We start from the raw sequence: 12,500 nt of genomic DNA on the forward strand, positions 1-12,500 counted from the left end.
GAGACTTGTCAGGGCTGTGTAACTGGTTTCCAAGCCTATCAATGCCCCGGCCTTAATGTTTCAAAAAAATCAAGCAAGACTTTTTTTTGACTTCATCATGATTTGATTAGAAAAGTAACTAGTCTGGTGGGCTGTACTTGGGCAGATTCACTGCTAAGGGCAATGTCCAAGTGACCAATGATAAAAGAAGAAGACAATCTGTTCACTTCTGCAGACTGAAGCTTTGTCTCCTTGACATGATGCTGATGAACCATTTTTTCTTGATGCTCAAGGCATGTCAAGCTGCAGATAAGCACTAACTGCTGTGTGCAAAGTAGTCAATAAATTGCCATCAGACTTTCCCTTCTGTTTAACTTTTATTAAAAGAGGTGCTAAGGTACTGTACTGTATGCAGTACATCATATTTATTACCAAAATTAACAAATATACAAAACTTATACATGTAATTTTCTTACATCCATTTATTTGTCTATAATACTGCATTTATTCAAGTAGGTTATCTACAGTATGTAAACATCCCTTGGATTGACCTCACACAGATTAGGAAAGCCCATCTAACCCATGTAGTTACCAAATATAGCTTTTTCTTATTTTAAAATTTATTTGGCTTTCATTGGTAAAATCTAATCTTCACATTTGGCACATGGAAGAGACATCTACAGTGCAAAAGAGGCAGATTTTCTGGTTTTGTTCTGAGCAGTTTAGCAGAGTCATGGTTTTAAAGAGTCAAGAAATAAATTTACACAAACTTGATAGGAGATGGATTAGTGTTAACGCCAGTGACTCACAGATCAGCCACTAAACTAGAGCAGAAATTCAAAGCCTCTTCCCCAGCCCTCTCAGTCACGTGGGAAAAGAACCTCCAACCTCAGCCTTGTTTCTAAAGGATTAAAAAAGAGCTCTGTTAGCAACAGAGGGAGGAGTTTAGTTTACAAGAAGCCCTCTGAGATTCCAGTTTCAATTTTCTGCTTTGTGGATATTTTTCTTTTGTTAGCAAGCAATTCTTTTCTGTTTTAATGGGGAAAGAAATGACCAGTGGAAAGCAACTCTTCTGTGGGGACAACTTCTCAGTGAGTTGGAGATTACAGTTGGAGTTTAAAGATCTTTGAACCCTGATGTATAGAGCTCAGTAAGCTGCCGTGTACAAAGGGGAAGAGAAAGGAAGAGAGAGAGAGAGAGAGAGAGCAATGCCATGGAGCTCTCCAATTTTGCTGTAAGAACCAGGAAAAAACTTCCTTCCTTCTGTTTCTCATAGTTTCAAAAATGTGACTTAATTTAACTGAGTAAAGCTGATCCAGAGAGAATTTCATTCACACCCTTCTTCCCATTCTCATCCAAGCACTGTATTGCTATTTTTTCATGAGGTCTCACCCATGTCCGTGGAAGCATCTGATGAGAATGGACTGAACTGGACACCGTTTCACATGGAAAGCCCTCTGCCATTCCTCTCCTGTTACCACAGAACCCCGCTGCTGTCCGTGGCCCCGTACATCTCAGCCAGCTTCTTGAAGCGCGGCCCCCAGTCCGTCAGGTAGTCGTAGCTCTGGTCTGAGTCTGTCGTCACGGACTGTAAGGAGCTGAGCGACTCAGCCACCGAGCCATTCCCTTCAAACATGTAGGTCTGCAGGGAGTCGAAGGGAGGTGCCCACAGGTCCATGTCAGCTTCGTACAGCTTGGCGAGCACGTAGTTGTGGACATTGTTGTCCATGATGCACGCCTGAGGCACGTATCGGGAGAGGCTCTCTATCTCAGGGAGCATGTCCTGCCGGTTCTTCACCACCATCTGGGCCTCCCGCGGGTTCCACATGGCAGCGATGTCGAAGGCCTCCGTGTCCTCCTCCCCACCGCCCTCGTCATCATACCTGACGATGTTCTCGTGGATGTTCTCCTCCTCGTCGATGATGTACGGCTGCTTCCGCTGGCGCCTCATGGAGAGGATGAGGAGCACCAGCACTGCGGGAACCAAGCAAGACACAGGGCTGTCAGCAAGGACACAGATCTTGCTGGGGCTTCAGACTTTCCTCGGCCCTACTTTCCCCTGAGCCCAACTAGCCCCTTGGATTTAAAGAGCTGCGGTGTTGGAAAGCTGAGGGGTGTAGAAATCTCTCTCTCTCTCACACCCCAGTCAAAACTGGTAACTTGAGGTCCTGCTAATCTGTCCCCTTCCTCACCTGAATTCTTAACTCCTGGTGACACAGGACATGGATATCTAGTGGTGGTTGCCTCTTTTAAGCTACCCGGCTCAGAGGTCAGTAACAGTTTATCTGCAGCAGCAGTGCCATAGAGATATTTTGCTTTCTGCTCTGTGGGTGGGTTTTGCAGCCTGCTTTGGGGATGCCTCTTGAGCTGGCCACTGCATGTGACAGAAATGGATGGTCCTAAGGCACCACCATGATATGTCTGCCTACACAGCAAAATGCAGAGCTAGCCCTTAGTCTGCTGTAAGGAATTTTTTGTTTATCTGCAAGCCTCCTGCAGTGCTGCAGTGCTGGTGCTCCTCACCCCCGCTGTGCTTATTAGCATGGGGAAAAGTGGTTGTACAGGCACCAGAGCCCTTTTCTTTTGAAAATGTGCTTGGTGACTATTTCCAGAGTTAGAACTCAGAAAAGATTTTGGATACTGAAATTTGGAGCAAATGTATCTAGGCTCCTTTGAACAGCCAGAACTGAGGCCCTTTAAAACAATTTTTCCTGTATCTTACTACACTGTTCCTCAAACTGTGTCCTTTGAAACTTCAGAGAATGTGTGTTTTGAGCTAGTATATCATGATTTGAGAGAGCGAACAAGGGAACTGAAGTTCTTTTGGTACCAACAGCTAACAGGGGACATAGGATGTCTGGGCAAGGAAAGCATGAAATTTAATTGTGGAGACAGAACTCATGCAAGACCCTCAGCCCCTTTACTGCAGCACAGGCACCATTTAAATGTAGAGTCACAAGGAAAAAGGATGGAGGTGGGGATATCTCTCTCCTAGACAAAAAATGGAACTGGGCTTACCACTACTCTTTCCTGTGGATCAGGATGAGAAACTAACCCACCCCAAGCCACAGCTCTCAATACTTCCCACTGCCATACCCTTGCAGGAAAGCATGGCCATATCAGACATCCTAGCACTTGGGGCATCTGGCAGAAATATTTACAGGCAATACCTTTTTCCCCATTCCTACAGTCCAGATCCTGAAACCATATGCAGCTGACTACACCATGGAGTCCTTGATTTGGCCCTTTAGGCATGCATGCATCTACATATATAGGTAAACACAGATATGTGTGTGTGTGTTTGGGTCCTACACCTTTGGTGCATCAGCACCATGGCCAGAACCGAGAAGTCTGTCCCTCCCAGGAAGAAGTGCAGACTTTACCCAGCAGGACGAAGATGCAGGCGAGGATGGCGATGAGGGCCCCTCGGCTGAGGCTGACGGGCAGGACGTAGGCCTCGGCGTTGCAGGACATCACCACGCCCTCCTGGTCACAGCTGCACACGTGCACGGTCAGCGTGCCCGTGCTGCTCAGCACCGGGCGCCCATTGTCGCTGATCAGGATGGGCAGGTAGAAGGTGCTCTGCTCGTTTTGTCTGAAGCCAGAGCGCCGTGTCAAAATCCACGCTGTATTGTCTAGGGGCAGGGAGTAAACAGAGAGGATGGCTTATAGGCAGAGCAAGTACATTCAGCAGAGAAATAATGTTTAAAAAAAAACAGCCTTGGAGCCACATCCATTTTTTCTTCTCTCTTCTTTTGTTTTTTTTAATTCGTCAATCACTAATTATTTTGCGACTCCTTCCCCTCTTCCAGTATCTTCTCAGGCCATAGATCCAAACCTGAGAGGCATACACACATTAAGAGTTGCCTTTACCCCTTGTGATATAAGATGCCAGAGCAAACTCACAGTATTCAGATTTCAGAGGCCAAGACAGAAATGAGCAATTGAAGGCAACTTGTTGTTCCTGTTTGCTTATGCTCAGCAGCTTTTCTAGGTCTCAGACACTGCCACCATTTTGGAGATGCTGGCATATAACCTTTGTTGACATGTGATGGTACTCTGTGGTTTTTGATACATGGCATGACCATCTGCTTGAGGCAACAAGGGGACAAAGGAAAAAACCCAGCTTGCTACCCTAAAGCAGCAGTGAGTTGAAAATTCGCAACTAAACATTTTTTCTGTGAAGTACATGCAATTTCTTTAGTACTTCTGCCATAGAAAAAAGCCAGAATGCTTTGTGTTGTCGTCAGAATTAGTCTGCTTTGATTTGACCATTCTGCTTCATTTAGTGTGACTGCCTGTTTTTATAAGAACTTAAATCAAAAGGAATCAAAATGATGCTGCTGACAAAAATAGTAAAAGAGTGACCTAACAGCCAGTTGCTGTTGGCCATTTCAGGGGAAATTCCTACCTTTGGGGCTTTTTCCTTCATATTCAACATGCTTTTTAAAATGTCAACATTTACCAGTGGCATTTGAATTCCTTTCTATCTCCTCCCTCAAATTTCTCAGTATGTGCACCAAGTTTCCTAATCTAAAAAAGTGGAAAAAAAGTGAAAAATGGATTCAGGAGCTTGTTCTCAATTCTCATCTCAGGATGCCAAAGAAGAACTCTTTGGAGATGACTGTTGATTTTTTCAGTGCTTTTGGAAAGTGCAGGACTGAATGTCTCCAGTGTGAACTGAGTCACCAAAGAGACTAAAGAAACTTGCATGAAAATTGTCCTTTCTTACAAACATGTCTGCAAAGCTAGGGCCAAGAAAGATTACTGGGGAAGAGTACAGGTATTTTTTCTCTTTGGCAGACCTACAAGCTCTGATTCTCTGCACTGATGCTGTGGCAGTTTTTGGGAAATTATCTTCATGCAGTTTCTTTTACTACTTAGTTTTATTTCCTGTTCCCTTTGTTCAAAAGAGGTCACACAGTCTGGCCATCTGCATCTCCAGGTTGTTACCAATGTACATTTGCTATGCTTGAAAATGCAGGATGCTGATCAGCTGTCCCAGGTGGATTGGCACAATGGGATTGCTGCCTGGAAAAGGCAATAAACCTTCTGATCACAGGTAGACTCTGAAAAAACCTAAAATATTAACATAGAAGTGTTCAATTTCCTTATTATTCCTCTGTCCGTTCACTGCTAAGATTTAAATCTTGGCTGATTTTTTTTTTCAGTGTAGATACTCAGGTTATATGCAGATCAATTCAGCTATATGATCTACTGTAGTCTAGACATCAAAAATGATTTAATGGCTTGTTGAAGGGAAATCAGGAGCTTCAACTCCATGTACAGCCAACTATGGAATACAGGCAAACTCAAGCTAGATTAGCCAGATTTGTCTCCTAGACTAAAACTATGGCCCAAATTACAAACTCTGTGCCTCTAATCTTATGGCATCAGAGAGTACAGGCACACCTAAGTATTGAGATGTCAGGTTCCACAGTTTGTGAGATCAATTTAAATTTGTGACATGTTTTTAAAAAGAATCTCAGGGTCTTTTTTCTTGCACGTGAATGACATTTCAAGCTTTTACTCTAAAACCATAAAATTCTGAAGTGTGCTACATGTCTGCATGCAAATATATAGTGATTTGTAATGTCTTGTTAAATCATGCGGTCCTAAGAGCTGGAGCTTCAAGGAAAAAGCACCAGGTGCAAGAGAAAATCCAAAAGTTGCTTAAAACTGATTATGTGTCAGTGTTTACTGATTTCACCTTTGATATGCAGTGCAGCTCTGAGTGTGTGCAGTGGGTATGGACAGACATAGGTAGGTATCTTCCTCGGAGCAAACAATAGGACAAGAGAAAATAGCCTCAAGTTGTGCTAGGGGAGGCTTGGATATTAGGAATAATTTCTTCACTGAATGGATGGTCAGGCTTTGGAGAAGGCTGTCCAGGGAAGTGTTTGAGTCACCGTCTCTGGAGACATTCAAAAGATGTGTAGATGGGGCACTTAGGGCTATGGTTTAGTGGGGGACTCAGAAGCATTAGATTAACAGTTGGACTCAATGATTTTGAAGGCCTTTTCCAACCTAAATGGCTCCACAATTCAGGAATGTGTCCCAAAGCTCATCAGAGAGCAGTACCCCATGCCTCCCATGGCTTCTGGGCAAAGGGAATGCTGTGGACAGGAGCCCTTGCCCGGTCAAGCCTTTCCCTTCTCTCTACTGGGGCACATACAAGTGCTTTCTCTCCCTTGGGCTGTTTATGTGCCCTCTATATGTGCTCCACAGCTATTAATATCACACCTTTTCATCACTGGGCCAGTTTTGGCACAAGGAAAAGCAGCCCAAAGGCAGAAAGTGGCAAAGTGCTTTTATGCTCTGTCAATGAAAATACTTGAGTCACCCTAACTGGAGTAATTTGGTTGTATTTCTCTTTCCTGGGTGAAAGATTCACTTTCTTTAAACTGACTTACACTAGAAGTCACAGCTTCTATTCAGGTGACAGCAAACCTTCATTTCATGTAAAATTGCTCTTTGTGAGGGAAAAAAAGATTAATTATTCTGAGCTGGTCGTACTTTGCCTGCAAAAGAAGTCACAAGCTGTTGACAGAAGCTGAGCAAAATTAGGTAGTGAGAGCTCTCAAGAGTTTTTAACCACTCTTTTCAGGCCAAAACCAAGTTTCTATAATCTAATATTGAAAGATATATATGTATAAATACCTCTGCTGTGATGCCCTGACCATATCATCCAGGTCTTAAATGTTCTTGGTAATTAAATTCTCTTTGTAACTCCCAGGATTACATTCTGGGCCTTTTGCTTCATTTTGCTTTGTACTAGGCAGGCATCCAAATCATCCCTAAAGAATTGTTCTACCTGTTACTCTGCAAGTGAAATGCACTGGTGCCAAAGCTTGTTGTGTGACTCATCAAAAGCCAATGTGATTTGACGTGCTAGCGCAGTGCGAAGGACGAGCTGGAATGTGATGCAGCATGGCAGAAACTGAAATACACAATTTTATTCCAAATTTGATATCTGCTAAGCCCCAGCCATCAAGAGAAGAGGGCTTGTGAGGACATGAAAGCCCTATTATATTAAAAAAGAACAAGCAGGCCTGATAAGAATGCACAATGTTTTTCCTCTCAGCATCCAGCCCAGCAACTTTGGCTCGTGGAGGGTGGCTGGCAGCACTTAGCTCCAGCACTGAGCAGAGATGCTGAAGGTTGCAGCATGGCTGGTTCCACATTTGTGTGAAAACTGAACTTCCCACAGGCCTGCAGGCTGGTGTCTTCATGTGGTTGTGAGAACAAGCCAGGGAGCACCATCTTCCTGCAGCTTTCTGCCTCTCTGGAAAAGATGTACCTCTCTGGAGAGGTCAGGGGAGCTAACCACTGTGTAGGTCCCAACCTTGAGATCAGAGCTAACCACTGCTCTTCTCACAAGAAAGGCTTGGTTTCTTTCTGCACAAACCTGTAGAAGAACTGGGGATGATCAGCCTGACAATTTTGTTAGACTTTAAAACCTGATTGTAGTAATTATGAAGAGCTAGGAATAATATAAATAAATATTCCACCAGGAGTGGGAGAAAGAACACAAGGAAGCAGGCAAACTAGACACCACTGAGTTGGGGAAAGAGTCAAACCTTTCCTTGAGGATTTTCAGCTCACTGCTTACATGTGTGAAGTAAACCACAGATTTAGGGAAGGGAGAAGTAGCTAAAATTTTTCCCAGGAGAAATTTAATTGTAATGCAAAAGACTGCCAGGATACTATGCCTGGGTGGGTATGACAGATCCTGATTGTGCACCTATTATAAGAGGCTTCTGTCTTCAACAGTTCCTGGCTCCCAAAGATGGAGGGCAGTGATTAAGGTTCAACAGAAGATAAGCTCAGAGCTTAATCTAGAAATGCAGTAAACTTATTTTGTAGCTTGTTCTTACAGCAAACCTCTCTTTCTAACTTATTCCCAGCATAGTCTCACCTAGAAGAGGGTGGAAGGAGGATGTCTTGCCAATGCCCTACAGCAGACAGCGAAGAGATGGCAGACTCCAGCTCAATTCCCTGCTTCATCACATTTATCCTATAAGGCCTTGAGAAGCCATTTGTGCCCAGATTGTTGCAGCTACTTAACATGTCTATTTCTCATTGATTTTACTGAACTCAAAGAGAATCCAGCATGTAAGTAGCTTAATTTCTCCTTGCCCCAGATCCCCATCTATAAAGGAGAACAATAGGATTTCTCTGTCTGCTGAAGATATGCAAAGGATGAATAGTCTGAAGAAGTTCTCAGAGACTAAAATTACAAGGGCCAAAAAAAAAATGTAAAACAGCTCATCAGAATGCAAACTGTGATCTATGTGTTGCTCAGTATAAATCAAGGTTTTAATTGTTGCCAAGGAGGCTCCATGTCTTGCAGTTTCTCTTACTGCTATATTGGACAACCAAGTAATCAGCACAATTGCTAATCCTAACAGCGCCTTCCCGCAGCCTGGGAAGCATTCCTGTCTCGTGTTTATGGGCACAGGCTGTGACTAGCAAAGTGTGTTCTGCTTCTTGTCTAGCCACCCTGTGACAAACAGTGTAGCTACCCCCTCTGTGCCCAAGTTAAATGATTTATATAGCTCTTAGTGGCCCCTAGATGAAAATATAAGCATAAATTACTTTTACTGAAATGACTACTGCTCTCCAAATTGCTGAGGCAGTAAATAAACCCTTAATCATAGAGTCATAGAATATGCTGTGTTATAGGGGACCCTTCAGGACGAGTCCAACTCCTGACCCTGCACAGGATACACCAAGAGTCACACTGTGTGCCTGAGAACTTTGCCCAAGGGCTTCTTGAACTGAAACAGGTTTGGTGCTGTGACCACTTCCCTGGGGAGCCTTTCCAGTGCTCATACAGCCTCTGGGTGAAAAACCTCTTCCTCATATACTTCCCTGACTTAGTTTCACGCTGTTTTGTCAAGTCCTGTCTGGTAACCAGAGAGAAGAGGTCAGTACCTGCCCCTCTGCTTCCCCTCACATGGAAATGGTAGAGTGCAATGAGGTCTCCCCTCAGTCTTCTCCAGGATGAAGAGATAAGTGACCCCAGCTGCACCCTATACAGCTTCCCCTAAAATGCTTCACCATCCTCATGGCCCTTCTTTTGGATGCTCTCTAATAGCTTAATATTCTTCTTATGCTATGGTTTACTATGTGGATCATTCAAATAGTCAGTGGTTTGATACTTATAATTTTTATTTCAAATTTGTAACTAATAGTACCTTAAGCTTCTTGTGATATATACATATACATATACATATATATATATATATATATATATATATATATATGGAAAACTGGTATTTTATAGAGAGTGGGAAGCACAGCCATTTAGTCACTGCTGTCACTATAAATTATTGCAAACATGGCCTGAGACAGAAAAAGTGCATCTGATGCTGGGAGTTTTGTGAGTTTCTTTTTTTAGAACAATGCCTTGAGGTTGAAATGAGCTTTCTTTGCCAAATGATTTAGCGATAGTTGTGTTATATTTGTTCATTTATTTTGGCAATAAATACTCACCGATAAAAAAGACAAGGAGAGAAAGAAGGGGATAAAAATGCAAGAAGTTGTGTGGGGAGCCTTCAGGGACACTACAGAGAAAAATACTTTTGGGATGAAAGAGCATGCTGTGGAGGAATGCTCCAGACACTGCAAGTATCATGTTTTAAGACATGTTTGGTAAGTGAATGCATGGGATTCTTTATAAGCCTTTCTGTTGCTCTTTGATATGCCTGGAGTGGGCCAGATAGCAGCTTATGTCAGTAAGTGTGGCAAGCAGCGTGTGGGAGCAAGGCTGGGCTTGGAGGCTGGCCATAGATGCTGCAGGTGGCCAGTCTTTCTCCCCATTTATCCTGGATTTGCTGATCCGTGGTACTTTACACACTAAACTCATACAACCCAGCCCCTCAGTACTGACTTTCCAAGCTCTGCACCAGGTCACTCAAGGTCATCCCTCTTTCCTAATGAAGGCTGGTGTGGGCGTGATTTTAGCCATGGAAATCATCTATCAACAGCAGTCATACAAAGGCCTGCTACGGCAGGACTTTCCTGCAGGCTCCAAAACCACCAAAGCTTTCCCAAAAGAATCAAATTCCACTGGTTAAAATGCTCAAATGCCAGTGATTTGCCATGAGTCTTCCCACTGGTGTTTCAGTTTCTACTTAGGTCATCTTACACAGACCTTTAGCTGTACACCAAGTTACTTCCCCAAGGGTCTGCGAGTCCTCCCTACTTCCCTCTTTCTCTAGGGAAATGAGGATGTGCAAGGAGAAAGAAAAAAGAGCTTGTGGGAAAAGACTGAAACAGTACAAAGACCTTCCTTTTTTCTGTGCCTGGGAGAAAACATGAAGAGTACAACCAAAAAAAAAAAAAAGAGCAATGTAATTCCCTTCAGATTTGTCTTCTAGTTCCAGTTACTATCCTACCTTTAAGCATATCCTTTTGAGCAAATGCAATTTCCACTCCGATAATCCGAGATGCCTGCAGCCTGACCAAAAGACCTGAATTTGCACAAAACACTGGCACATTTTCCTCGAAAAAGGAAAAGGAGCCTATTGCTAGAGAATATTTATAGAGAAGAAAATATCCTATAACCTTCAAGTGTATTAAGTAATATGTCATTTTATTATTGCCTTTAAGGAGCAGGTGTCACTTGGTATTATTTGAAATGGCAATCTTATCACCCACTGTAAGTCACAGCTTCTCAAGTCCAATTCAGGCATTAGAAATTAGAGTAGCTAACTGTCTGTGTCCACTCTGATTACCTTGATTGTCCCTTAGAGTAAAGTTGGGGTTGTTGGCTGCCTCTGGAGCCAGGCTGTAGTAGAAGTGCTGACCCTCCTGTGGGTCATCCTTGTCGATGGCACTCACTGTCTGGATCAGCTACAAAACACAAGAGAAAAGTAGAAATGGGTGAGAAGTAAATATTTATAATATAAATAACAATCAAACTGATAACAGGTATTTTATATCTGTAAATATAAGGAACTGGAGCATTTCCATAAAATTGCTTTCCAGAGGTACAATCTTCTGTCAAGAAGAGACTCAAAAGCTTGCAGGGGTCATCTATTTTTCTGTGGTCATGCACATCACTTTTAAACAAAGGAAGAGCTATTTGGTTTACCTCAAATAACACATGCTTTCCTGTCATGCATCCCTATCTTCTGTTGCACATTTCTTTTTGTCCTTTGGAGGCCCAGGTTTTTCAGAAGATTTATTGTGCATTAGAGAGCTTGTAAGAAAGCTCATACTTACTTTCAGCTTCATTATGCAGGTAGAAAAGGACTTCAGGTTGATTATTTTGCCACTCTTTTAGTTTTAAATCAATAAAATTCTTCCCAAGATGTCAGTGGAAATGAGAGAAAAGCCAACCATGCAGAATGCATATGTAATAAATAACACCAAACTAAAGAAACTAAGACAATGCTAAATCCAGAAAGAGATTTGTTACTTCACTTATGGAGGCTTTGTAAAGTAGGTCTAACAGCTTGAAGCACAATGAGCACTGTCTGAATAAACGTTCTGGCATCTTTTTGGACAAGGAATAAATCTTCACCTGGATTTTTTAACTTGAAAGTTATTTTGGGATTCAAAGGCAAATGTCAGACCCATAAAGGCTCTTTCACCATGTTAAAACTGATTTCAGAACTTTTTAAAATGTGGTAATAGAATTTAGTGTTCCCTGTTGAAGGAAGTAGTCCAGGTTAGCATTCATAATAATATTGAACTTAAACAGCTTATTACCTAGGACACTTACCCTTCAAAACCAGGAAAAACGGTCTAGGCAGTGACTTCTATTGCCTATATTACTAAAAAGCTCTGTAAACTGGTGAGATGAAAATATCCTATCCATGATAGTTGTAAGAACAGTTACCCCAGCAGTGAGCAGCTATTTCATTCTGTTTCACACAGCTGGGAGAAGGTTCTGCAAACACACAGTGATACTACTTGTATATTTTTTCCTTCACAGATCACGAGAGGTGTGTCTGTGTGTTTAAGTGCTATTTAAGCTAGTCAGCTGTGCATGAGGAGGCACCAGTCCCCACCGTGGATGCTGGTGGTGGAGCAAGAAGAGGCTCCCCACAAACAATCAGCAGCAGAGCTTGCAGCAGGTCCTGCCAGGGAGAGCTCACATCTGTCTCTGGCACTGGTGACCTTGTTCAAAGGCTTTGATGGGGCTTTGGAAGGGAGAGGAGAAGAATCTTCACCTCTTGCTTGAAGCTGATCCTTTAGAGTGCGTGCAACGGGAAGTTTGTGTTGCTTTTGACTCTCTGTGGTCTCCCGTTTACAGCAGAACATATTCTGCTTGGCACCCCTTTGAACCTGATGTAGTGAGTTATGTCCAGCTCCCATAAGTCCAGGTGTGCCTAAGGCTCTTTAAACATTTAGTAGTAAGACTTGTCTGTCACACGTGGCCTGAGCTGGTTCTGTGGCACTTCTCATAACACTTCTCCTCTCTTTGATGCTGCTACAGGACACACTGGCTGTTTGCCTGCTGGCACATGCCTAAGGGAAGGCTTTATTTCAGCTATGAAATGTATTGT

General features: G+C 42.9%; 1 protein-coding gene across 1 annotated transcript in view; it reads right to left on the bottom strand.

The window, feature by feature from the left end:
• Positions 1 to 525: 525 nt before the first annotated feature.
• Positions 526 to 12,500, bottom strand: part of CDH20 (cadherin 20) — a 116,967-nt gene continuing 104,992 nt past the window's right edge. Inside the window, exons 10-12 of the mRNA XM_058820440.1 lie at positions 10,722 to 10,839; positions 3,363 to 3,614; positions 526 to 1,953 (exon numbers count right to left, since the gene is read on the bottom strand). Coding sequence (XP_058676423.1) covers positions 1,454 to 1,953; positions 3,363 to 3,614; positions 10,722 to 10,839 — 870 coding nt within the window. The 3' untranslated portion in view covers positions 526 to 1,453. The remainder of the gene's footprint in view (positions 1,954 to 3,362; positions 3,615 to 10,721; positions 10,840 to 12,500) is intronic.

This window comes from Ammospiza caudacuta, chromosome 1 (genome assembly GCF_027887145.1).
Source record: "Ammospiza caudacuta isolate bAmmCau1 chromosome 1, bAmmCau1.pri, whole genome shotgun sequence".
Taxonomy (NCBI): Eukaryota; Metazoa; Chordata; class Aves; order Passeriformes; family Passerellidae; genus Ammospiza; species Ammospiza caudacuta.